This window comes from Amblyraja radiata, chromosome 46 (genome assembly GCF_010909765.2).
Source record: "Amblyraja radiata isolate CabotCenter1 chromosome 46, sAmbRad1.1.pri, whole genome shotgun sequence".
NCBI classification, from domain to species: domain Eukaryota; kingdom Metazoa; phylum Chordata; class Chondrichthyes; order Rajiformes; family Rajidae; genus Amblyraja; species Amblyraja radiata.
Window position 1 is genome coordinate 400,001 of NC_046001.1, and position 23,320 is coordinate 423,320.

A 23,320-nucleotide genomic window follows, 5' to 3' on the forward strand; every position below is an offset into this window, starting at 1 on the left:
CACATCGCTGGCGTCAGCTGGTGCAGCGGCAGGAAATGAGGCACTTCCTCCAAATCAGAACAGTCCATCTATTGGTGCCTCTTGATAATGAAAATGGATGCACTTGTGATTGTTCTAAAGAGGCAGGATACAGCAAGCAGCCTTTCTGGCCCAGTCTAATTGGAAAGCTCCTGGACGTCTTAGAAACATAGAAATTAGGTGCAGGAGTAGGCCATTCGGCCCTTCGAGCCTGCACCATTCGCCATTCAATATGATCATGGCTGATCATCCAACTCAGTATCTCGTACCTGCCTTCTCTCCATACCCTCTGATCCCCTTAGCCACAAGGGCCACATCTAACTCCCTCTTAAATATAGCCAATGAACTGTGGCCTCGACTACCCTCTGTGGCAGGGAGTTCCAGAGATTCACCACTCTCTGTGTGAAAAAAGTTCTTCTCATCTCGGTTTTAAAGGATTTCCCCCTTATCCTTAAGCTGTGACCCCTTGTCCTGGACTTCCCCAACATCGGGAGCAATCTTCCTGCATCTAGCCTGTCCAACCCCTTAAGAATTTTGTAAGTTTCTATAAGATCCCCTCTCAATCTCCTAAATTCTAGAGAGTATAAACCAAGTCTATCCAGTCTTTCTTCATAAGACAGTCCTGACATCCCAGGAATCAGTCTGGTGAACCTTCTCTGCACTCCCTCTATGGCAATAATGTCCTTCCTCAGATTTGGAGTCTTGCAGCAGTTGTGGTCCTTTTAAAATGTTAACATTCTTGCTCTTGTTATTAAATTCCGCTGCAGTCTCTCACCCTCACCCTCTCTCAACCTCGCCATCTTCCCAGGTCTCTGCTCTCCCAGTTCTGCGTCTGGTTGAATATCCTGTTTATATTAGAGTAATGCTGGCTCCCTTCTCCTATTTATTCCCCGCTTATCTTCTGTGGAACATGAATAACCAATGTGTACAGTGCATTTCATGTCAGCTACAAGGTGTTTCACAGGCGTGCCACACTAATCAGCGGCAGGAGTATTGGTATTCATTGATTATGTCGTGTGTACCGAGATGGTATGCTACGATATGTCACATGTACCGAGGTATCTAGTTCAGTACAATATCACTTCACAAGTCTCTCGACCCGAAACATCACCCATTCCTTCCCTCCGGAGATGCTGCCTGTCCCGCTGAGTTACCCCAGCTTTTTGTGTCTAACTTCGGTGTATACCAGCATCTGCAGTTCCTTCTTACACTTAGATACATATTGGATAAGCTCAGATACAGTACAAGTGTATAACAGTAGAACACTGAGACCGTGTACAGTTGCCAGTTGTGGTAAGTGCAGGGATCTTGATCTGACCATGAAGGCCCGTTGTCATGGCGACGTTGCAGGGTGGGCCTGGCCAAGCGTAGCCGTGGTGCCCTCCGCCGCTGCTCCACGCTGTAGGCCGCGTGCGGTCCACGTGCTCGGCCTCTTGGAGCGGCGCCCGGTCCAGCCCAGCCCCAAAAAAGCCAGTGCAGGACATATCTTTCAGAGCATAGAACAGTACAGACCAGCATCAGGCCATTCGATGCCCCATCTACACTAGTCCCACCTCGACCAACATGCCCCATCTACACTAGTCCCACCCCGACCAACTTGCCCCACCTACACTAGTCCCACCTGCCCACGTTTGGCCCATACCCCTCTAAACCTGTCCTATCAGATGTCTTTTAAATTTTGTTTTTGTCCAACTGGCTTTGAAATGTTATAATAAGATTTAAAGTTGTGATTTGAACAGAACCAGCCTCGGCTGACAGTGCATGAATGCGTTGGAAGAAACTGCAGATGCTGGCTTACACCGAAGATAGACGCAAAGTGCTGGAGTAACTCAGCGGGTCAGGCAGCATCTCTGGAGAGAAGGAATGGGCGACGTTTCGGGTCAAGACCCTTCTTCAGACTGATCCTTCTCCCCAGAGATGCTGCCTGTCCCGCTGAGTTACTCCAGCATTTTGTGCCTATCTTCAGTACATGAATTAATTCTATTTTCCTTTTTTCTAGATGGGTTAGAGAGTTTCTAAACGATGCAAACCAGGGCCTCAACGTGCTGGTTGACTACCTGTCCTTTGCACAGTGTGCGGTCATGTAAGTACCATGAGCAGAGGCATCAGCCATCGCATGTGTCCATCTCGGCTCATTCGTTTATCACCCTGTCATGTTTCAGCTCTGTTTCATTCTCTGCTTTTTCATTCCTTATCTCTGCTGTCCTTGAAATCTTTCAACACCTGAAGCTGGGCTCAACAGATTGCTAGGAGTGGATGCTTTCAAGCAGCTTAGACAATATAAAGCCCCTTCAATACTCTTGCGGTAAGTAACGTGTGCAGCAAAGTGCCCACTTAGGGCGGCAGGGTGGCGCAGCGGTTGAGTTTCTGCCTTACAGCGCTTGCTGTGACGGAGACCCGGGTTCCATCCCGACCACGGGCGCTGTCTGTGCGGAGTTTGCACGTTTCTCCCCGTGACCTGCGTGGGTTTTCTCCGAGATCTTCGGTTTCCTCCCACACTCCAAAGACGTGCAGGTTTTTAGGCTAATTGGCTTGGTGTAAGTGTACATTGTCCCAATTGATGTTTCCACTAGTGGGAGAGTCTAGGACCAGAGGGCACAGCCTCGGAATTAAAGGACGCTCCTTTAGGAAGGAGATGAGGAGGAATTTCTTTAGTCAGAGGGTGGTGAATCTGTTGCCACAGGTGGCTGCGGAGGCCAAGTCAGTGGATATTTTTATTAATTAGGAGCAGGAGAGGTAGATCTGCCATTCAATGCAGTCATGGCTGATCTGATCGTATCCTCAAGTTCGCATACCTGTTCAGCTTTTCACCCCTTTGCTGATCAAGTATCTAAATACATTAAACATTCGGTGCCCTTTAATGAAACGAGCTCCAAAGATTCAAAACCCGCCCAGAGAGAACAAAAATTGCTTCATCTATGTCTTAAATGGGCAACCCCTTATTTTTAAACAATGTCCCCTAGTTCTAAACTCTCCCACAAGAGTTATAAGAAAGACGTTGTCAAGTTGCGAAGAGTGCAGAGATGATTTACGAGGATGTTGCTAGGTGTGAGCGATAGGGAGAGGTTGGGGCAGGGCTGGGACTCTATTCCCAGGAGTGCAGGAGGATGCGGGGTGATCTTATAGAGGTGTATAAAATCACGAGGGGAATAGATCGGGTAGAAAGACGCACAGAGTCTCTTGCCCTGAGTAGGGGAATCGAGGACCAGAGGTCATAGGTTAAGCTGAAGCGGGTAAGATTTAATAGGAATCTGAGGGGTAACTTCTTCATGCAGAGGATGGTGAGTATATGGAACGAGCTGCCAGAGGCAGTTGAGCAGGGACCATCGCATCGTTTAAGAATCATTTAGACAGGTACATGGATAGGACAGGTTTGTAGGGATATGGACCAAACGCAAAGGGTGGGACTAGTGTAGCTGGGACATGTTGGCCGGTGTGGGCAAGTTGGGCCGAAGGGCTTGTTTCCACGCTGCATCACTCTATGACTCCAAGAGGAAATATCCTCTCTACATCCATACCTTGAAGAGCCCTCAGGGTCTCGGATGTCTCAATCAAGGTCTCGACCCCTCTTCTAAACTCACACAGTTGCATATCAATCCCACCATTCCCGATAAGACAAGCCGCCCTTCCCAACAGCCCTCTGCGACCCAACAAGATCCAACGAGGCCGGAATGTGGAAAGATCCCAAAACCCTTGGCACACGGGAAGCGTAGCATGGAAGTGGTGACATTGTGATGGGGTTACATTTTGCACTCACTGGCTTATTCAGCAAAGTCCAGAGGACAAGATGCACATCCCATAACATTGGCCGCTTCCTCCTGAGTGATCCTTAAGTCAGTACGTTGGGCTCTAGTTATCTGCAGCTGGATATGTGTGGGGATTATTTTGACCATGGGTTAACTGTTCTCTGTACAGAGTTTGTACGTTCTCTCCATGACCTGTGTGGGTTTTCTCCAGTTTCCACCAACATTGTGAAAATGTGCAGGTTTATAGATTAATTGGCTTGGTAAAATTATAAATCGTGTCTAGTGTGTATGATAGTTAGTGAACGGGCGATCGCTGGTCAATGCGGATGGGCCGAAGGGCCTGTTTCCGTGCTGTATCTCTAAACTAAGCCAAAAAGAAATGGTCCTAATCTTGAGCTGACGTTGGCATGTTTTCTAACTGCTGATGACATTTGTTTTACTACTCTGTTCCTCCTTTCACCATTGCAGCCTCTCACCATTCCTCAATGCTTTCGGTAACCAGATGTTTTTGAGTGTGCCTTGCTTCCGATATGCTCTCAGCCACCCAGCTGCTGCTGTTGATATGCCAACTTTCCACAATTCCTGCCGTGCCTCTGGGCACCTGGGTACATGGTGTGCATCGGAAATGGCCGGGGGGCAGAGATTTGGCTTTGGCTTCACTGGGAAACAGACCCCCCCAGTTATAGACCTCCTCAACTCCATTCCCCAGAACCTGGTCCCATTGACGTTGTCCTCTATTACCATGTGGGGAGTGGTCTACAATGTAGATCCTACAGGAAGCCCACCTGCCTTGAGCTGGCGTTTTGCTGGAACGTGGATCGAAGGGTCTTGTTCGTGGGGCATGCCCACGAGCAGTCTGTGAGGGTGCTGGTGTTATGACAGCAAGGCTCAAAAGCATGAACAAATCTTCCAAAATGAAGATGCCATGACTGCGAACTTTGCAAAGCTCCCTGATCCACACCTCAGCTTTCCGTAAGTTCGAGGAGTGGAATTGGGCCATTCGGCCCATCAAGTCCATTCCGCCATTCATTCATGGCTGATCTATCTCTCCCTCCTAACCTCACTCTCCTGCCGTCTCCATTTTAACACATGTGTACTCTTCCTGTTAATCCAATGGAAGAAGATGCCTGGGGTCATCTGCCCTCAAAGGGGCAACATGTTAACTGACGTTGGATGGGGGTGATGAAAAGAGATTTTTATCCCGTTGTGACCTAGGTTTGACATTGACCTTGTGGAGAATGGTGATGATGGGGCACTCGACAAACCCAAACCCTGGGGCAGGTCTATAGAAGATTTACATCAGAGCAATGTCCTGCCCCTGGCTTTCAGCAACAGCCTGTCTCGCTCTGCCCGGCAATCTATCCTACGGTATGTATGGCTCAGCTTCTAACTGCTGCCGGGGATGCAACGGGTGCCTACGGTTCAGCCGTGGGTGGGTGATAGTTCACTCACTCACCCACTCCCACCCCCACCCCCACAGCACAGGTGGCACAGCGGGTAGAGTTGCTGCCTCACAGCGCCAGAGACCCGGGTACCATCCTGACCACGGGTGCTGTCTGTGTGGAGTTTGCACGTTCTCCCCGTGACCTGCGTGGGTTTTCTCCGGGCGCTCCGGTTTCCTCCCGCACTCCAAAGACGTGCAGGTTTGTAGGTTAATTGGCTTCGGTGAAGATTGTAAATTGTCCCTGGTGTGTGTAGAATAGTGTTAGTGTGCGGGGATCACTGGTCGGCACGGACTCAATGGGCCGAAGGGCCTGTTTCCACGCTGTATCTCTAAAACTAGACTAAACGCAGCAGTTGTGCAATTGAAATTAAGATAATAATCTGAATGTTGAAGAACCAATGAGCCACACTAATGCCGATCAGTGAAAGGACCTGTTGTTGTAAAAACCGACTTGATGCACTCGTTCCAGGGAGGGATAGTCATTGTAATCTATGTGACTCCAGGCACACCACTGTGGCAAGCTCTTCAATGGGCTGGCAGGCTACTCAGTTATACGCGGTTCACCAGGGGCGGGCAATAAATGTCAGCTATGCCCAGCAACTCCTCAAGTGATAGGAGCAGAATTAGGCCATTCGGCCCATCTTGTCTACTCTGCCGTTCAATCACGGCCGATCTATCTCTCCCTCCTAACCCCATTTTCAGAGTCTGGATCCAATCCCTCGCTCTGCTGCCAGAGCCGCGCTCATGAAGACCAGCCCCGTCACCATGGTGATTAGCATGGGGAACATGGTGGGCAGAGCAGCTGGAGCTGTGAGCTTTTGAGGTCACAGAGTGTGGAAACAGGCCCTTCGGCCAAACTTGCCCACACCAGCCAACATGCCCCATCTACACTAGTCATAGAGTGATAGAGTGTGGAAACAGGCCCTTCGGCCAAACTTGCCCACACCAGCCAACATGCCCCATCTACACTAGTCCCACCTGCCCACGTTTGGCCCATATCCCCCCAAACCTGTCCTATCCATGTACCTGTCTAATTGTTTCTTAAACGTTGGGATAGTCCCAGCCTCAACTACCTCCTCTGGCAGCTCGTTCCATACACCCACCACCCTCTGTGTGAAAAAGTTACCCCTCGGATTCCTATTAAATCTTTTCCCCTTCACCTTGAACCTATGTCCTCTGGTCCTCGATTCCCCGACTCTGGGCAAGAGACTCTACCCGATCTATTCTGCTCATGATTTTAGACACCTCCATAGGATCAACCCTCATCCTCCTGCGCTCCATGGAATAGAGACCCAGCTTGCCCAACCTCTCCCTGTAGCTCACACCCTCCTGAGAGACAGATATATAGTGACCGATTCTACCAGAGCTACAGCATGAAGCAAGTAACTTTGTCAAGCCCCACGCCCAGCCACCGAGTGTTGTACAACATGACAGACCAAGTGCATCAATAATATCAACTTCAAGTTCAAAGGAAACTATTGCAACAGGTCACACAGACCCAGCAAGATGTCCAGTCAGTAAAAGTGGCAATATTCCTTTAAAAACATGTTTTAATGCAAATGTACATATTTGTGTGATATCTGTGTTTATACAAGATCTGTCAGACCTGATGACAAATGGCGGCTGCTTTGCAGTTTTTTAAAAGTTTTTAATTTTTAAGGTTTTTTCGCTCCCTCTCCAGTTATTTGTCGAACCCATTGTGCTTCCAGTCTGACAGATCATTTTTAAAGGAACAAGCCACACATAGCCAGTGAGGGGAGTAGCCTTGCACCATTGCCAACACACAGGGTGGGGGAAGTGGGCAAGGCATGAACCGTTGCATCCCTGGAATCGTGGCTTTATAGTGTGCTGATAACATGCCTGTTGCCCCCCTGTTTGTGCCGCTGATGTTTTGTGCCGATGCCTGCACTTCACCCAACGTGGCCTCGATGAGACCTGCAGCCCCTCAGTAAGCAACTGTGTACCACAGTGCCCCAGTGCACAGCTCCGAAACCTCCCTCTTGTTTCATTTGAAGGTTTTTCTTTCTCTTCTAGGTTTAGAAACATAGAAAATAGGTGGCGGAGTAGGCCATTCGGCCCTTCCAACCAGCACCGCCATTCAATATGATCATGGCTGATCATCCAAACTCAGTATCCTGGTCCTGCCTTCTCCCCATATCCCTGGATCCCGTTTGCCTTAAGAGCTAAATCGAACTCTCTTAAAAACGTTCTATTCTTTGGTGCTTTAACAATGATACTGGTTTCACTGGAGACGTATGATTCTGCTGCGCCCCACTGTTGCGTCACCATGAATCTCCCCTGGATTCGGGGCGGCACGGTGGTGCAGCTTATTCACCCCCGCCCCCGTGGCTCAGGTCAATGCTGACCTTCAGTTCCGTCTGCCTGTGTCGAGTTTGCACGATTTATCCAGTTTCCTCCCACATCCCAACAATGTTCGTGTGGGTAATAATAATAATAATGATGGATGGGATTTATATAGCGCCTTTCTAATACTCAAGGCGCTTTACATCGCATTATTCATTCACTCCTCAGTCACACTCAGTGGTGGTAAGCTACTTCTGTAGCCACAGCTGCCCTGGGGCAGACTGACGGAAGCGTGGCTGCCAATCTGCGCCTACGGCCCCTCCGACCACCACCAATCACTCACACACATTCACACACAGGCAAAGGTGGGTGAAGTCTCTTGCCCAAGGACACAACGACAGTATGCACTCCAAGCGGGATTCGAACCGGCTACCTTCCGGTTGCCAGCCGAACACTTAGCCCATTGTGCCATCTGTCGTCCCAGTAGGTTCATTGGCTGCTATAAATTGCCCCCGAGTGTGTAGGTGAGGGCTGGAATCTGGCAGGAGTTGGTGGGAATGTGGGAAGAATCGATGGGGATGAGTGTAGGATTCATGTAAAAGGCTGTTTCGGGGGATGGTGTGCCCAGTACTGTGTGCCCACCTGATATGCCCACATTCCCACACTCTAAAGACGTACAGGTTTGTAGGTTCATTGGCTGGGTATAAATGTACAAATGTCCCTGGTGTGTGTAGGATAGTGTTAGTGTGCGGGGATCGCTGGTGGGTGCGGACTCGGTGGGCCGAAGGGCCTGTTTCCGTGCAGTATCTCTAAACTAATCTAAACGAAACTATCTTGCAAGACGTGTGGCTGATAATGCGCGATGCATACGGTGCAGTAGGCGGGACATGCAGCTTCTGCAGAAGCCCTGCGTCCTAGCCCTGCGCAGCCGGCCGCAGTAACGTGCAGCGGCTTGCGGGACCCATTGAACAGCGTGGGTGGGGAGTCTGCAGCAAAGGCCAATGTAAATAAGCTGACAGGTCAGGCAGTCATCACCCTCTGTTTTCCCCCGAAATCCTCAATGCCAGTGAGCAAGCTCGCCAAAGAATGGTTTGGTTGTAGCCGGGTCTTCGCTGGTTGTTTTGGCTATGCTGTGAGGTTTACAATTGTGGTGGTGCTTTGTGGAGACTGTGCCGTGATATATCGTGGGTGAGACGAGAGCGCTGGGTTATTTACGACCTACTAGCTTGATGCAACATGTGTTTTCCTTCCCCTGCCCTCTCCAACGTTGGTAATGTTTGTTGATGCTCTGCTGCTGCAACAAGGGCCGTATTGATGGATTGCAACCCTGTTCAATTACCCCATTGTCCATGGGTGGCCCGGTGCCTATCTGCCGTTCACGTGGCATCGGCTGCTGTTCGATCTTGTGTGCCGGCACAGTTGGGCCTTGTTCACATGTTCACAAGTTACAGGAGTAGAATTAGGCCATTCGGCCCACTCCGCCATTCAATCATGGCTGACCTCTCCCTCCTAATCCCATTCTCCTGCCTTCTCCCCACAACCCTTGACACCCGTTCTAATCAAGAATTTGTCTATCTCTGCCTTAAAAATATCCACTGACTTGGCCTCCACAGCCCTCTGTAGCAATGAGTTCCACAGATTCACCACCCTCTGACTAAAGAAGTTCCTCCTCACCTCCTTTCTAAAAGAGCGCCCTTTAATTCTGAGGCTGTGCCCTCTGGTCCTAGACTCTCCCACCAGTGGAAACATCCTCTCCACAGCCACTCTATCCAGGCCTTTCACTATTCAGTAAGTATCAATGAGGTCCCCCCCTCATTCTTCTAAACCCCAGCGAGTACAGGCCCAGTGCCGTCAAACGCTCATCATATGTTAACCCACTCATTCCTGGGATCATTATTCTCTTCACCTTCTTAGCTCAACGCTCATTGCTGTGCTGGTGTGTAACCTGACAAGTTGCTGGAGCAATCCGGACTGCTGTGCACTCTTCCCGTCCCATTACTCTGTGGAGCTTTGAAGAGGAAATGTGTCCAAGCAATTAATAAATATCACCCCTCTGAAGAGGCACCCAACCCAAAATGTCACTGAACCATGTTCTCCACAGATGCTGCCTGACCCGCTGAGTTACTCCAGCACTCTGTGAAACGTCACCTATCCATGTTCTCCACAGATGCTGCCTGACCCGCTGAGTTACTCCAGCACTCTGTGAAACGTCACCTATCCATGTTCTCCACAGATGCTGCCTGACCCGCTGAGTTACTCCAGCACTGTGTGAAACGTCACCTATCCATGTTCTCCACAGATGCTGCCTGACCCGCTGAGTTACTCCAGCACTCTGTGAAACGTCACCTATCCATGTTCTCCACAGATGCTGCCTGACTCGCTGAGTTACTCCAGCACTCTGTGAAACGTCACCTATCCATGTTCTCCACAGATGCTGCCTGACCCGCTGAGTTACTCCAGCACTCTGTGAAACGTCACCTATCCATGTTCTCCACAGATGCTGCCTGACCCGCTGAGTTACTTAAACCTCTCTATCTTTGGGTTATTGCTTTGGGACTCATTACCTCTGGTCCTTTAATCAGAAAGCAACAAGTTCAAGACGCACTACTGTAACTTGAGCAGAAGGATCTCGGCTGGCACTGCCAATGGTTGCTGTAAAGTGGGCTGTTAAACACAGGCCTTGCTCAGATGTACAACACGTTTGGAAGGGGGACAGGAGGAGTCTTATCGGTGCCCTGGCCTCATGCAATATCACTCGAGACCGTTTGACCATCGTCATGTTGGAGCTTGCTGTGCCGAGCCCACAGCAGGACGTCACGGTGGTGCAGCGGTAGAGTTGCTGCCTCACAGCGCCAGAGACCTGGGTTCCATCCTGACTACGGGTGCTGTCTGTGTGGAGTTTGCACGTTCTCCCCGTGGGTTTTCGCCGGGTGCTCCAGTTTCCTCTCATACTTTGTAGGTTATTGGGCCTTCAGTAAGTTGTAAACTTGTCCCTAGTGTTTATGATAGTAGTAGTGTATGGCGCGATCGCTGATCGGTGTGGGCTCGGGGGGGGCTGAAGGACCTGTTTCCATGTTGTATCTCTAAAGTAAAAGTCTAAACCCAGATTCTGCACTCCCGACATTATGACTGACTACAATTCATGAGAAGCTTGATGACTATTTGGTTTGCTGTAAAGGCCTTTGGAAACGGGCCCTTCGACCCACAGAGTCCGCGATGACCAGCGATCACCCCCGTACACTAGCACTATCCTACACACTCGGGACTATTTACAACTTTACGAAAGACAAATTAGCCTTCAAACTTGTGTGTATTTGGAGTGAGGGAGGAAACCGGAGCACCCGGAGAAAACCCACACAGGTTTGGAATCGTCTCCCTGGGCAGAAGGGCCTCGCAAGCTTTAAATAATAATGGATGGGATTTATATAGCGCTTTTCTAATACTCAAGGCGCTTTACATCGCATTATTCATTCACTCCTCAGTCACACTCGGTGGTGGTAAGCTACTTCTGTAGCCACAGCTGCCCTGGGGCAGACTGACGGAAGCGTGGCTGCCAATCTGCGCCCACGGCCCCTCCGACCACCACCAGTCACTCACACACATTCACACACATTCACACACAGGCAAAGGTGGGCGAAGTGTCTTGCCCAAGGACACAACGACAGTATGCACTCCAAGCGGGATTCGAACCGGCCACCTTCCGGTTGCCAGCCGAACACTTAGCCCATTGTGCCATCTGTCGTCCCAAATGACTTGTCTGCCTCTATTGTCGCAGTTACACAATGCTCCCGTGAAAGCCGTCTGACATGTCAGAGGCAGGTCGTTGATCCCATGTCTCATCTAAGAGGCCCAAAAGTTGTGTGTGTGATCGGGCGGCCAAGTGCTGCCTAACCATTTTGGTGCGGATGCCTTTAACACAGTTTTGCTCCAGTGATCCAGGGTGCCAGAGGAATGGGCATCACTGCCCCGTCGCCAACTGGAGCAGGCCTCGTGGTGGCGGGGTCTGGGGATGCCACCTGTCTGTCGACGACTGGCGTAACTCTGATTGTCTTCCACAGCTACAACACACTGCCCGACAGGAAGTTTCTGAAGAATTCCAGGCTTGTGTGTCAGAAGGATGATGTCCATGTGTGCATCATGTGTCTACGGGCAGTAATGAACTACCAGGTATAGCCAATTCCAACTGGGACTCCTCTTGTAACCCGCCCATGCTCAGTAACGTTCCATCCACTGGGTCTTTCATCAAAGGTTTATTCCGTAAAAAGAGACGACGATTTAATGATATCCCCTCCTTTCTTTTACAGTACGGCTTCAATTTAGTTATGTCCCACCCACACGCCGTCAATGAAATCGCACTTAGCCTGAACAACAAGAACCCCAGGTAAGCAATCTGTTCCCTCTCATTAGTCTGCACTCAGCACGAATCTGCTCTCCAGCCCGCAGAAGGGTCCCGACCCGAAACGGTAGCTCACAACCCAACGGTCAGGGCATTGAAGATGGACACAAAGTGCTGGAGTAACTCAGCGGGACAGGCAGCATCTCTGGAGAGAAGGAATGGGTGACGCTTCGGGTCGAGACCCTTCTTCAGACTGAGAGTTAGGGGAGAAGGAAACTAGAGGTATGACAATAGAACAGAGACAATTGACAATAGGTGCAGGAGTAGGCCATTCGGACCTGCGAGCCAGCACCGCCATTCATCAAAAGGTCACAGCTTAAGGATAAGGGGGAAATCCTTTAAAACCGAGATGAGAAGAACATTTTTCACACAGAGAGTGGTGAATCTGTGGAACTCTCTGCCACAGAGGGTAGTCAAGGCCAGTTCATTGGCTATATTTAAGAGGGAGTTAGATGTGGCCCTTGTGGCTAAGGGGATCAGAGGGTATGGAGAGAAGGCAGGTACGGGATACTGAGTTGGATGATCAGCCATGATCATATTGAATGGCGGTGCAGGCTCGAAGGGCCGAATGGCCTACTCCTGCACCTAATTTCTATGTTTCTATGTTTCTATTCACTGTGATCATGGCTGATCATCTACAATCAGTTCCTGCCCGTTCCTGCCTTCTCCCCATATCCCTTGATTCCGCTAGTCCTAAGATCTCTATCTAACTCTCTTTTGAAAGCATCCAGTGAATCGGCCTCCACTGCCTTCTGAGGCAGAGAATTCCACAAATTCACAACTCTCTGGGTGAAAACGTTTTTCCTCATCTCAGTTCTAAATGGCCGACCCCTTATTCTTAAACCATGGCCCCTGGTTCTGGACTCCCCCCAACAGCGGGAACATGTTTCCTGCATTTAGCTTGTCCAATCCCTTAATAATTTTATATGTTTCTATAAGATCCCTTCTCATCCTTCTAAATAACCAGTGAATACAAGCCCAGTCAAACCATTCTTTCATCATATGTCAGTCCCGCCATCCCAGGAATTAACCTGGTGAACCTGCGCTGGGCTCCCTCAATAGCAAGAATGTCCTTCCTCAAATTCGGAGACCAAAACTGCACGCACTACTCCAGGTGTGGTCTCACCAGGACCCTGTACAACTGCAGAAGGACCTCTTTACTCCTATACTCAAATCCTCTCATTATGAAGGCCAACATGCCATTAGCTTTCGATAGTCATTGGAGGGATATGGACCAAAAGCAGGCAAGTGGGACTAGTGTAGCTGGGATATTGTTGGGCGAGTTGGGTTGAAGGGCCTGTTTCCACACTGTATCACTCTGTGACTGTATTTCCCGTGGTAGGGTGTGATCGTGTTAGCCTCTTTGTGCCGGCCTAACACTATTCCCCAGTGGTGATGATGGTCCTCTTTACTTCGCAGAACCAAAGCCCTGGTACTGGAGCTACTTGCGGCCGTCTGTCTCGTGAGAGGAGGGCACGAGATCATTCTCTCCGCGTTCGACCATTTCAAAGAGGTACGAGAGCCTTTACTTTCATCCCAACTCACGAAGCCCGATGCTGACTTTGGGGCGTGAAGGGGAGGGAGGTTACGGGGAGAATGGGGTTGAGAGGGAAAGATAGATCGGCCATGATTGAATGGGGGAGTCAACTTGATGGGCCGAATGGCCTAATTCTGCTCCGATGGCTTATGAACATAAGACACGAGCTAAATCAAAGGGCCAATTAGCAGTGAGGCCAAGTATCTTGGTGGTGATAATAACAAGCACAAGAGGAATAATACACCATAACCTGATTTTGTTCTTTTCAGGTGTGCAAAGAAAAGCATCGCTTCGAGAACCTGATGGAATATTTTCGCAATGAAGACACCAACATAGATTTCATGGTGAGAATTGAAGAGGTCGGCTCCTTACAGTGGTGAGGGTGTAAGGCTGTGGCTATGTGCGCAGACAATCTTTGGGGGGGGGGGGGGTCAGGTGGACTGACACATATTTGCTCCCCAAGAGGATAGGACATGTTTGGAGGGATATGGACCAAGCGCAGGCAGGTGGGACATTGTTGGCCGGTGTGGGCTAGTTGGGCTGAAGGGCCTGTTTCCACACTGTATCACTCTATGACTCAAACCAATAAAGGCTGCAACGGAAGCCTTTAGGGCGAAGGCCTTTCTACCCGCGATCACTCGCTGGACGTTGAGAAGGAGTAGGAAGAGTTTGAGGTAAGAGAATAGGATGCTACAAGGGAGAAGTCCTTTAGTTTGGTTTATTGTCATGTGTACCGAGGCATGATGAGGGAATAATGTTACGTGCAAGACACTTTTCCCCAGAGACCTGTTTCCGCGCTGTATCTCTAAACTAAACTAAAGTCAGTGTTTCAGGTTGGGATCCTTCTTCAGACTAGAAACGTTAATTAAAATAAAACTGGTACCAAAACCAGAATGGATCATTTTTGGGATATCGGAAGGTATCCCTGAATTAAACGTGTATCAGAAGAATTTACTCAATTACGGGCTAATAATGGGAAAAAAGCTCATACTTAAATTCTGGAAAAATGCGCCCACCCCAACAATAAAAATGTGGACATCAAATATGTTTGAAACATTACATCTGGAAGAGATGAGATTCCTCTTAGCAGGTAAAGCAAACCAATTCCAAAAGACGTGGTCTACGTTTATGGACCTATTACAAGCATGAGGTGCAATAGTAATTTTAAAAATAAATAAATAAATAAATGGTATCAGGACCTGGCAATGGGAGGTAAAACAACAAAAACAGACTTGGTTGGTAGTCTTTCTGCGGAGTTTAATGTTATAATAGAGCGATTGTCCTTACTTTCTTTTTCTTTCTTTTCTAGGGTCTACTTTCTTACTTTACTTCCTTCTCTAACTTATTTTCTAAGGGTGTTGTGTGTTATTGTAATTTACCGTACTTCTAATAAAAATAATTAAAAAAAAAAAAAAAAAAAAAAAAAGAAACGTCATCTGTCCCATCCCCTCCGCAGATGTGCCTCCAGCACTTGTATTATGTCGGAGTAAGAGTCGAGTGATGAGCTGGGGATGGTGTTGGTTCAGGGTCGACTGAAATGGCGGGGAGATTAAGACGTACCACTCTCCGTAATTACTTTGTGGGAGAGCAGATTTTGTTTTCATTTTTTATCAATGTTAAACAATGTACATTGGAAACATTAATATCATATTCCATATTTCCAATTGTTTTTTCAAATGTCTTTTCATCCGATTTACGACGTGCATAGGATTGTAGACTCTTCTAGCACCGCAGGAGACCATTGAGCCCTTCATGCCTGTGCTAGCCCTTTTGAGAGAGTGATCCAATGAGGCCCACTACCCTTCAATTTTGTTTCCTTTATGCATGAGTATAGAGGTTGGGAGGTCATGTTGCAGTTGTATGAGGCGTTGGTGAGGCCGCATTTAGAATAATGTGTTCAGTTCTGGGCGCACCGTGTTATCGGAAAGATGTCGTCAAGCTGGAAAGGGTGCAGTGATGATTTACAAGGATGTTGCCAGGACTAGAGGGTGTGAGCTACAGGGAGAGGTTGAGCAGGCTGGGACTCTATTCCTTGGAGCGCAGGAGGATAATAATAATAATAATGGATGGGATTTATATAGCGCCTTTCTAACACTCAAGGCGCTTTACATCGCATTATTCATTCACTCCTCAGTCACACTCGGTGGTGGTAAGCTACTTCTGTAGCCACAGCTGCCCTGGGGCAGACTGACGGAAGCGTGGCTGCCAATCTGCGCCTACGGCCCCTCCGACCACCACCAATCACTCACACACATTCACACACATTCACACAGGCAAAGGTGGGTGAAGTGCCTTGCCCAAGGACACAACGACAGTATGCACTCCAAGCGGGATTCGAACCGGCTACCTTCCGGTTGCCAGCCGAACACTTAGCCCATTGTGCCATCTGTCGTCCCATAATGAGGGGAGATCTTATAGAGGTGTACAAAATCATGAGAGGAATAGATCGGGTAGACGCACAGAGTCTCTTGTCCAGAGTAGGGGAATCGAGGACCAGAGGACATAGGTTTAAGGTGAAGGGGAAAAGATTTAATAGGAATCTGAGGGGTAACTTTTTCACACAGAGGGTGGTGGGTGTATGGAACAAGCTGCCAGAGGAGGTAGTTGAGGCTGGGACTATCCCAACATTTAAGAAACATTTAGACAGGTACATGTATAGGACAGGTTTGGAGGGATATGGACCAAATGCTGGACTAGTGAAGCTGGGACATCTTGGCCAGTGTGGGCAAGTTGGGCCGAAGGGCCTGTTTCCACACTGTATCACTCCATAACTCTGTGACTCTATTCAAACAATTCCTGTTGATGAATCTCCTTGCACCACCCCATCAGGCAGTACACTACACTCCACACACTTCAGAAGTCGCGCGTGTAAACCAGGAAGTGGGGGCTAGGGTGGCATTGACCCTGGCGCTGCCTCTGAGATCTTTGCCCTTTGCTGTCCTCAGGTGGCGTGCATGCAGTTCATCAACATCGTGGTCCATTCTGTGGAGGACATGAACTTCCGGGTCCACCTGCAGTTCGAGTTCACCAAGCTGGGCCTGGACGAGTTCCTGGAGGTGAGTGTGAAGTGTGAAGATTGTACCCTTAGTTCCGACAGTCCCTTACCTTGCCCCACCACCCCAGGCCATTGTACAACAGCGCAACCCTGTGCTGCCAATGTAATGGAAAGAACTGCAGATGCTGGTTTCAATTGAAGATAGACACTAAATGCTGGAGTAACTCAGTGGGACAGGCAGCATCTCTGGAGAGAAGGAATGGGTGATGTTTCGGGTCGAGACCCTTTCTCAGACTCATCCCTTCTGCTGAGTTACTCCAGGATCTTCTGGCAATGTACAGTGCCTTACCTGGTCCCTCCACCCCCATACTTCCCCCATGGGCAGGAATATCCACGCTTGCTGCTCAGCCCCTCTCACGATAAATCATGAGGTCTCTCAAAGCGGGCAGGGTGCGGTCCTGGCTTGTAGTTTTCCTGCCCTCTCGTGCTCTCCCCAAATGTCCAAGGTACCTCTAGATGGGCGCATGTTGCCTTTGTCATTCTCAATCCGGAGAGGCTTTGGTGCTGCAGTGTGGCTGTGGTCAATGCACAAGTGAATCTGACCCGGGGAAATAGTGACAAAAATAGTGCAGCACTAGAGAGGCGATGCAAGGAACCGCAGATGCTACCTTACACAAGGAAAACACACAAAGTGCTGGAGTACCTTTATTTATTTATTTTCAATTTTTTTTTTTTTTACAAAAAATGTATTCAATTATTAAAAAATAATATTGACACTACAATAAAACAAGCCAGAACCCACCACCATAATACAATACAAACATATATCCATAATAAACTACTATACAACTATGTTACAATCCTTATTGAGGATACATTCAACACCCTGCGGAGCCCAGCGGTCCCGGAACTCCCTCAGGGTGCCCGTGGACAGGGCGTATTCCCTTTCTAACCCCACCCGGGCACGGACGTAACGTGCTGGAGTACCTTGGCAGGTAGGGCAGCATCTGTGGAGACGATGGATGGGTGTCGGGGGCCTTCTTCAGACTGATTGGGGTGGCCCTTCATGATGTTAAGTCCCTCCCACAACAGGCAGAGTGCTTGTTTACAATCAAATTCAGACTTGTTTGTCACTTCTCTGTGCAGCCTCCAAAATGAGGCCGAATATGTGGGTGGAAAATTCCCTCCTCTGCTTGAAATCCCTTCACAACAGCGTTCCTCACATTCCACACAAGGTCAATGGCCTTGTCAGCCCTCCACGCTTGCCTTGGGAACGCACAGCAGTTACTGAGGAGACTCTCAGCCTGATGTACAGGGAGGGAACTGCAGATGCTGCTTTACACTGAAGATAGACACAAAGTACTGGAGTAACTCAGCGGGACAGGCAGCACCTCTGGAGAGAAGGAATGGGTAATGTTTCGGGTCGAAATCACTCTTAGACAATAGACAATAGGTGCAGGAGGAGGCCATTTTTTTCACACAGAGAGTGGTGAATCTGTGGAATTCTCTGCCACAGAAGGTAGTTGAGGCCAGTTCATTGGCTATATTTAAGAGGGAGTTAGATGTGGCCCTTGTGGCTAAAGGGATCAGGGGGTATGGAGAGAAGGCAGTGATGGGATACTGAGTTGGATGATCAGCCATGATCATATCGAATGGCGGTGCAGGCTTGAAGGGCCGAATGGCCTACTCCTGCACCTATTTTCTATGTTTCTATGTTTCTATTTGGCCCTTCGAGCCAGCACCGCCATTCACTGTGATCATGGCTGATCATCCACAATCAGTACCCCATATCCCCTGACTCCGCTGTCTTTAAGAGCTAAATCTAACTCTCTCTTGAAGGCATCCAGAGAATCGGCCTTCAATGCCTTCTGAGGCAGAGAATTCCACAGATTCACAACTCTCTGGGTGAAAATGTTTTACCTCATCGCTGCACTCCCTCAATAGCAAGAATGTCCTTCCCCAAGTTTGGAGACCAAAACTGCACACAATACTCCAGGTGTGGTCTCACCAGGGCCCTGTACAACTGCAGAAGGACCTCTTTGCTCCTAGACTTGTTAACCTCTTGTTATGAAGGCCAACAGGCCATTGGCTTTCTTCACTCCCTTCTTCTGTCGTATGTCTTTTAGACCTGCAGCTCCGTTGAGGCGAGCCAGGCCAACGTGTCATCGTCCAGGTCAATCTGACCTCGTTCACCATTCGGTGGCCGGTGTTTGGGGCAACTGGTGACGATGTGCTCCACTGTCTGTGTTGGGTCCCCACACTCGCAGGAGACGCTCACTGTCCACGAGGCCCCACCTCTTCATCGCTACTCGATAACGTCCGACGCCTGTCCTCAAGCGGTTGAGGGTTGTCCACTGCTTTCGGGGGCAGGTCCTGGCCAGGGACGTCTATGTGGTCATTGATGTACTGGTGTAGCCTAGATGGTTCCGCTGACTTCCACTGGTCTCTCCATCTCGTCTGGGCCCAGGCGGCCTTAGAAGCGTCAGTCGGTCACTGCCTGCTGTACCTGCATGCGTACTTTCAGTGACTGATGTACAAGGACCCCCAGATCTTCAGACTGAGAGTGAGGGGAGAGGGAGACTACAGGTGCAGGACAAATCAGAGCCAGCACCGATGACTCCATCCCTGACGATGGTCTCAATTGTTTTCCCCCCCCCCCCCAGAAATCCAAGCACACGGAGAGTGATAAGCTGCAGGTTCAGATCCAGGCCTACCTGGACAACGTGTTTGACGTGGGTGGTCTACTGGAGGATGCCGAGACCAAGAACGCAGCCTTGGAGAAGGTGGATGAACTGGAAGAACACATGTCGCACGTGAGTGAATGGCCTTCAACCTTGAACTTTGCTCTCTGACCTATCTCCCATTTTTCGTAGGTGGTGGTTTCGAACAACTCAAATCCCACAGGCCTGCAGGCATGAGGCCTCTCCTCTGATGTCCCAGTCAATCCCGTGTGGCAGGGATGTAACGCTGAGGCTCTATAAGGTGCTGGTCAGGCTGCATTTAGAATACTGTGAGCAGTTTTGGGCCCTATATCTGAGGAAGGATGTGCTGGCTCTGGAGATGGTCCAGAGGAGAATGATCCCAGGAATGAGCAGGTTAACATATGATGAGCGTTTGACGGCACTGGGCCTGCACTCGCTGGAGTTTAGAAGAATGAGGGGGGAGCTCATTGCAACGTACAGAATAGTGAAAGGCCTGGATAGAGTGGACGTGGAGAGGATGTTTCCACTGCTGGGAACGTCGAGGAATAGAGGACATTCCCTCAGAATTAAAGGACATACCTTTAAGAACGAGATGAGGTGAAATTTCTTTAGCCAGAGGGTGGTGAATCTGTGGAATTCATTGCCACAGACGGCTGTGGAGGCCACAAGTCAGTGGATATTTTTAAGGCAGAGATAGATAGATTCTTGATTCGTACGGGTGTCAGGGGTTATGGGGAGAAGGCAGGAGAATGGGGTTAGGAGGGAGAGATAGATCAGCCATGATTGAATGGTGGAGTAGACTTGATGGGCCGAATGGCCTAATTCTGCTCCTGTCACTTATGACCTTTTGACCTCATGAGATGGTTTGCATTCGATATCTTGTGCCGGCAAAGAATGAAATAGCGACAGTTAGTGTGAGGTGGCTCCAGGGTTGGGAACATCATGGATCTGGTTCACGGGCAGGCTTGTGGCCGGTGCTGGACTCTGCGGTGATTATTTCCACAAGCTGAACCATGAAAGCCAAAACGGACATGGAAGTTGTTGCATCCATGGCGGGGTTGACTGCTGAACGTCAATGCCTCCACATCATTGCTGGCTGTTGTGTTCTCTCTATGGCGTCCATGAGAAGTCCATGCCTGCATCCCTAACTGGAGAAGGCAGGAGAATGGGGTGGAGAGGGGGAGATAGATCAGCCATGATTGAATGGCGGAGTAGACTTGATGGGCCGAATGGCCTCATTCTGCTCCTATCACTCATGTACTCAGCAATGCGGATGGCGTATTGGGTCCACCATAGGCCCCACTGCGCGATTTTTGTGGGTGTGATTTGAACACATGTCTGGAGACGGACCCTGTTGTGGTCGCTCCTCCAAGCCTCCAGAAGGCCGGAATGTCTGGATTCGTGTTCTTGGCTGAATTGTACCCGGAGCAGTTCGGCAATCCTAGACAGAGCAAACCCACATCGCAAAGATATGTGCGCCTTCTGAGAAGGGATCGCGGCTTGGTCTCAGGTGTGTAGGGAGAAACTGCAGATGCTGGTTTACACTGAAGATAGACACAAAATGCTGGAGTAACTCAGCGGGACGGGCAGCGTCTCTGGAGAGGAGGAATGGGCGAACGTTTCGGGTCGAGACCCTGCTCTAGTCTGAAGACGCGTCCCGACCCGTGACGTCGCCCATTCCTCCTCTCCAGCGATGCTGCCTGACCCGCTGAGTTCGTGACTGGTCTCACACGTGTCGGCGCTGAAACTCTCATCTTTCCTCCCAGTTAGCGGAGAAGCTTCAGGAACTGGAGAATGAAAACATGATGAGGGTGGCAGAACTGGAAAAGCAGTTGCTCTATCAAGATAACGAACTGGAAACGATTAAGGTAGGATTTGCTGGCTGAGGTATGGTTGCCTTTTGCTTCCAGGGAGGGTAACAGAATTGCATCAAGGTTAGAATGATATACATGGTGGTCTAACTAATGGCTTGACACTTACCATTGCAATAATCTCCTTGGTGACATTTTGAGTTCCATGTACTGTCGATGGCTCCAGTCCCTCTGAACATCCGGTCTCTAAAAGCAGGACATAGTAGATTGCTTTGGGCATAGAACATTGTGGAATAATAAGTTACCAGGTGCCTGGGTCATTATAAAAATGGATTGGATTTATATAGCGCCTTTCTAATACTCAAGGGGCTTTACATCGCATTATTCATTCACTCCTCAGTCACACTCGGTGGTGGTAAGCTACTTCTGTAGCCACAGCTGCCCTGGGGCAGACTGACGGAAGCGTGGCTGCCAATCTGCGCCTACGGCCCCTCCGACCACCACCAATCACTCACACACATTCACACACAGGCAAAGGTGGGTGAAGTGTCTTGCCCAAGGACACAACGACAGTATGCACTCCAAGCGGGATTCGAACCGGCTACCTTCCGGTCGCCAGCCGAACACTTAGCCCATTGTGCCATCTGTCGTCATTGACCTGGAGGCAGGAGTTCGAATCCCACCAAGGGAGCTGGGGGAATCTCAATTTAAGAATTGAATGTGGATGGGGGTTGGTGGGGGTGGGGGTGGGTGTGGGGGTGTGGGAAGGCAGTGGGGGTGCAGAGCGGAGGTGTCCTCTGGGAGAGATACAGCAGCTGAAGTAACGGTGCTGTCGCCAGACTGAGGCCTCGCTAACCCTTTGTGCCCCGTCAGGAAACCTACAAAGATGCCAGCAGCCAGGTGCACACTCTGCGGAAGATGATCAAGGAGAAGGAGGAGGCTTTCCAGCGGCAGTTTCACCTGGGGAGGCAGATGGCGGGACTGCAACACGGACTCCTGGCCGACTGTCCGGATGGAGACCCTTCTCTGCTGTCTCGCTCTTCCATGGACTTTGAGCTGATTCCAAGCGTTCCTCCTTCTCCCACGCCTCCAATGCCTCCTCCTCCACCACTGGCCCCACCACTACCAGGTAAAGATGACCTGCTACCATTGGCAAGCGGGCGGGTGGGATGCGTGCCCTCAAGCGACAACAGGGGTGCTGCTTGTTGGAGCTGAGGTAGTCCATTCAGCCCCCTTGAGATGTCCGTGTCTCCTATGCATCTCCCGATCCTGCCTGAAGCCGGTGGGAATGGCCAGTGGCCAGGGACCCAGGTTCCATCCTGACTATGGATGCTGTGGGTTTTCTCCAGGTGCCCCGGTTTCCTCCCACAACTCCAAAGACGTACAGGTTTATAGGTGAATTGGCTTGGTATAAGTGTAAATTGTCCCCAGTGGTGTGTAGGGTAGTGTTAGTGTGCGGGGATCGCTGGTTGGCGCGGACTTAGTGGGCTGAGGGGCCTGTTTCCGTGCTGTATCTCTAAACTAAACTACACCAAATATTCAGTCCCCTTTTCCTAATCCAGTGATCCTCTGGGATTTAAAGTCACTTCACCGAGAACCTTTCCCATGGTCTCAGCAACTTCAACCTCTTCAGCTTGGTCTTCCCTTCACAAGCTGCCCAGCTCACCCTATTCCGTCTTTCCGCCCAACGTTAAAAAAATAATCCTCCCAAAACAAAAATAATCCTCCTTGCCCTTGGCGAAGTAGACATTGGGTTGTGAGGCTAGCATGTGATAGGCCCCAAAATTAGTTTTGAAACTGGGTAAGCCTGGGCCTAGCTGTGTCAACAGTGGCCCTACCCACATTGAGTACATAGGGGTCCCCTGTCTCTGCCTTTGTCCACATGTGGCTGCCATCTGATCAGACGTAACCAATGTTCACAGGTGTCAGGCAGTACTTTCATTAAACAAACGCCTCGGTTGTCTGTGTAATGAATTAAACAGCTTTTACCAAATTTCTTCAGAGGAAATGAAATGTAAATATGTCTCGATACACTGTTTTCTGAAGAAGGGTCCCGACCAGAAACGTCCCCCATTCCTTCTCTCCAGAGATGCTGCCTGTCCTGCTGAGTTACTCCAGCTTTTTGTGTCTATCTTCGGTTTAAACCAGCGTCTGCAGTTCCTTCCTGCACCGTTTTCACTTCAGTGAAGGAGTTGTAACTCAGCCGCAAGGGTGTGAACGCTGCAATCGGCCAGAGAGGAGAAAAGCGCATGCCCTGGTTAACTGTCACCATTTCCCCAATTAGCGACAGATTACACTGCAATTGTGTCCTCATGATCTGCTGACTTACTCTCCATGGACATGTGTGGATGGACATGGGATCCACTC

At 49.7% G+C, this 23,320-nt stretch overlaps 1 protein-coding gene across 2 annotated transcripts in view; it reads left to right on the plus strand.

Annotated features, from left to right (window-relative positions):
* Nucleotides 1–23,320, plus strand: part of LOC116968805 (formin-like protein 3) — a 141,433-nt gene that overhangs the window by 83,113 nt on the left and 35,000 nt on the right. The window contains exons 6-15 of one of the 2 annotated variants that reach the window (XM_033015694.1): nt 2,018–2,101; nt 4,980–5,132; nt 11,571–11,679; nt 11,817–11,893; nt 13,328–13,421; nt 13,715–13,789; nt 16,391–16,501; nt 19,104–19,253; nt 20,909–21,010; nt 21,827–22,082. In XM_033015694.1, the coding sequence (XP_032871585.1) occupies nt 2,018–2,101; nt 4,980–5,132; nt 11,571–11,679; nt 11,817–11,893; nt 13,328–13,421; nt 13,715–13,789; nt 16,391–16,501; nt 19,104–19,253; nt 20,909–21,010; nt 21,827–22,082 (1,211 nt within the window). The remainder of the gene's footprint in view (nt 1–2,017; nt 2,102–4,979; nt 5,133–11,570; nt 11,680–11,816; nt 11,894–13,327; nt 13,422–13,714; nt 13,790–16,390; nt 16,502–19,103; nt 19,254–20,908; nt 21,011–21,826; nt 22,083–23,320) is intronic. The other variant, XM_033015695.1, reaches the window with a different exon arrangement.